General features: G+C 54.0%; 1 protein-coding gene across 1 annotated transcript in view; it reads left to right on the top strand.

Moving 5' to 3' along the window:
- The window catches only part of LOC104157833 (protein FAM115C-like), a gene marked incomplete at its 3' end in the record, with an annotated part of 3966 nt that extends 3523 nt beyond the window's left edge, over positions 1-443 (top strand). Inside the window, 1 exon segment of the mRNA XM_009695317.1 lies at positions 1-443. This exon segment is cut by the window's left edge and continues 17 nt beyond it. Within this exon segment, the coding sequence (XP_009693619.1) occupies positions 1-443 (443 nt within the window).
- Between the last annotated feature and the right edge of the window lie 629 nt (positions 444-1072).

Genomic DNA, 1072 nt, shown 5'->3' with positions numbered 1-1072 from the left:
GAACCGCTTTGGGCTGAGCATCCTGGGCCAGAGCGTCCAGGCAGCTAAGCACCCGGCCGTGGGGTCTGGGGAGCACTACCACTTCCGCAAGGCACTCGCTCTTTTCAACAGGCATGTAGACAAGCATGAGGAGCTCAAGGCCCCCTTGAAGGACTGGCTGCAAAGGCTAGCACAAGACTGCGCTGCCTTTCTGCACATCCCAGCCCATGACTGCCCTGCATACGCCTCGCTCCACCGCCTCCTGACCAAAGTGCTTCAGAGAAGTGGGATCCCACAGGTCAGCAGGCACTGCCCTGTCAAGAGCAACTCCAAAGAAGCGGTCCTTCTCTGCATGGCGACTGAGCTGTCCCTCACCATGACTGACAGTGCGGCCCTCGTGCAGAAATCTGCTGCTGGGATCTGTGCCCTCCCTGTCACTGTGGAAATTGATGGCACAAACCCAGGTGAGGAGTGTATCTCCTTTCCTCTTGGGGCATCCTATGGCTGGGATCGGTGGGGTACCTGTCCTCTGTGTGCATGTGTCTCTGTATGTCTGAACGTGGGCACAGATGTGCAATTTCACTGTCGACTTGTGGGGAGACTTACCTCTGTGTAGTGGCAGACAGGTTCCTTTTGTGGGCAGCCCTGATTTCAGCGCTCTGAAACACCCCATGAAAAGTCCTGCTTCGTCGCTGTCGGTGCACAGGCACCTGGAGGAGAAGAACCACTAACCGAGGTGCCTCAGGGTACTTGCATAGCACAATGGCTTTAGCAGGACAACTTCCTTGAGAAACCCTAGGCTCTGCACCGTAGGTTTTTGTTGCTGTAGTTGTGCTGATACAGCTGTCTGTGGGGCCATCCTATGAAGAGGTAGGAGTTAGGAACAAAAGGTTTGTTTTTGTGGTGGTTTGATGCTGGCTGGACACCAGGTGCCACTCAAAGCCACTCTATCACTCCCATCCTCAACTGGACAGGGGAGAGAAAATGTAACAAGAGGCTCCTGGGTCAAGATAAGGACAGGGAGAGATCACTTACCCATTACCGTCACGGGCAGAACAGACTCTACTTGAGGAAATTAGTTTAATTTATTACC

Source organism: Cariama cristata, unplaced genomic scaffold (assembly GCF_000690535.1).
Source record: "Cariama cristata isolate BGI_N322 unplaced genomic scaffold, ASM69053v1 scaffold29142, whole genome shotgun sequence".
Taxonomy (NCBI): domain Eukaryota; kingdom Metazoa; phylum Chordata; class Aves; order Cariamiformes; family Cariamidae; genus Cariama; species Cariama cristata.
Note: the sequence above shows the minus strand (reverse complement) of the source record. Positions and strands in the feature narration are given on the sequence as shown.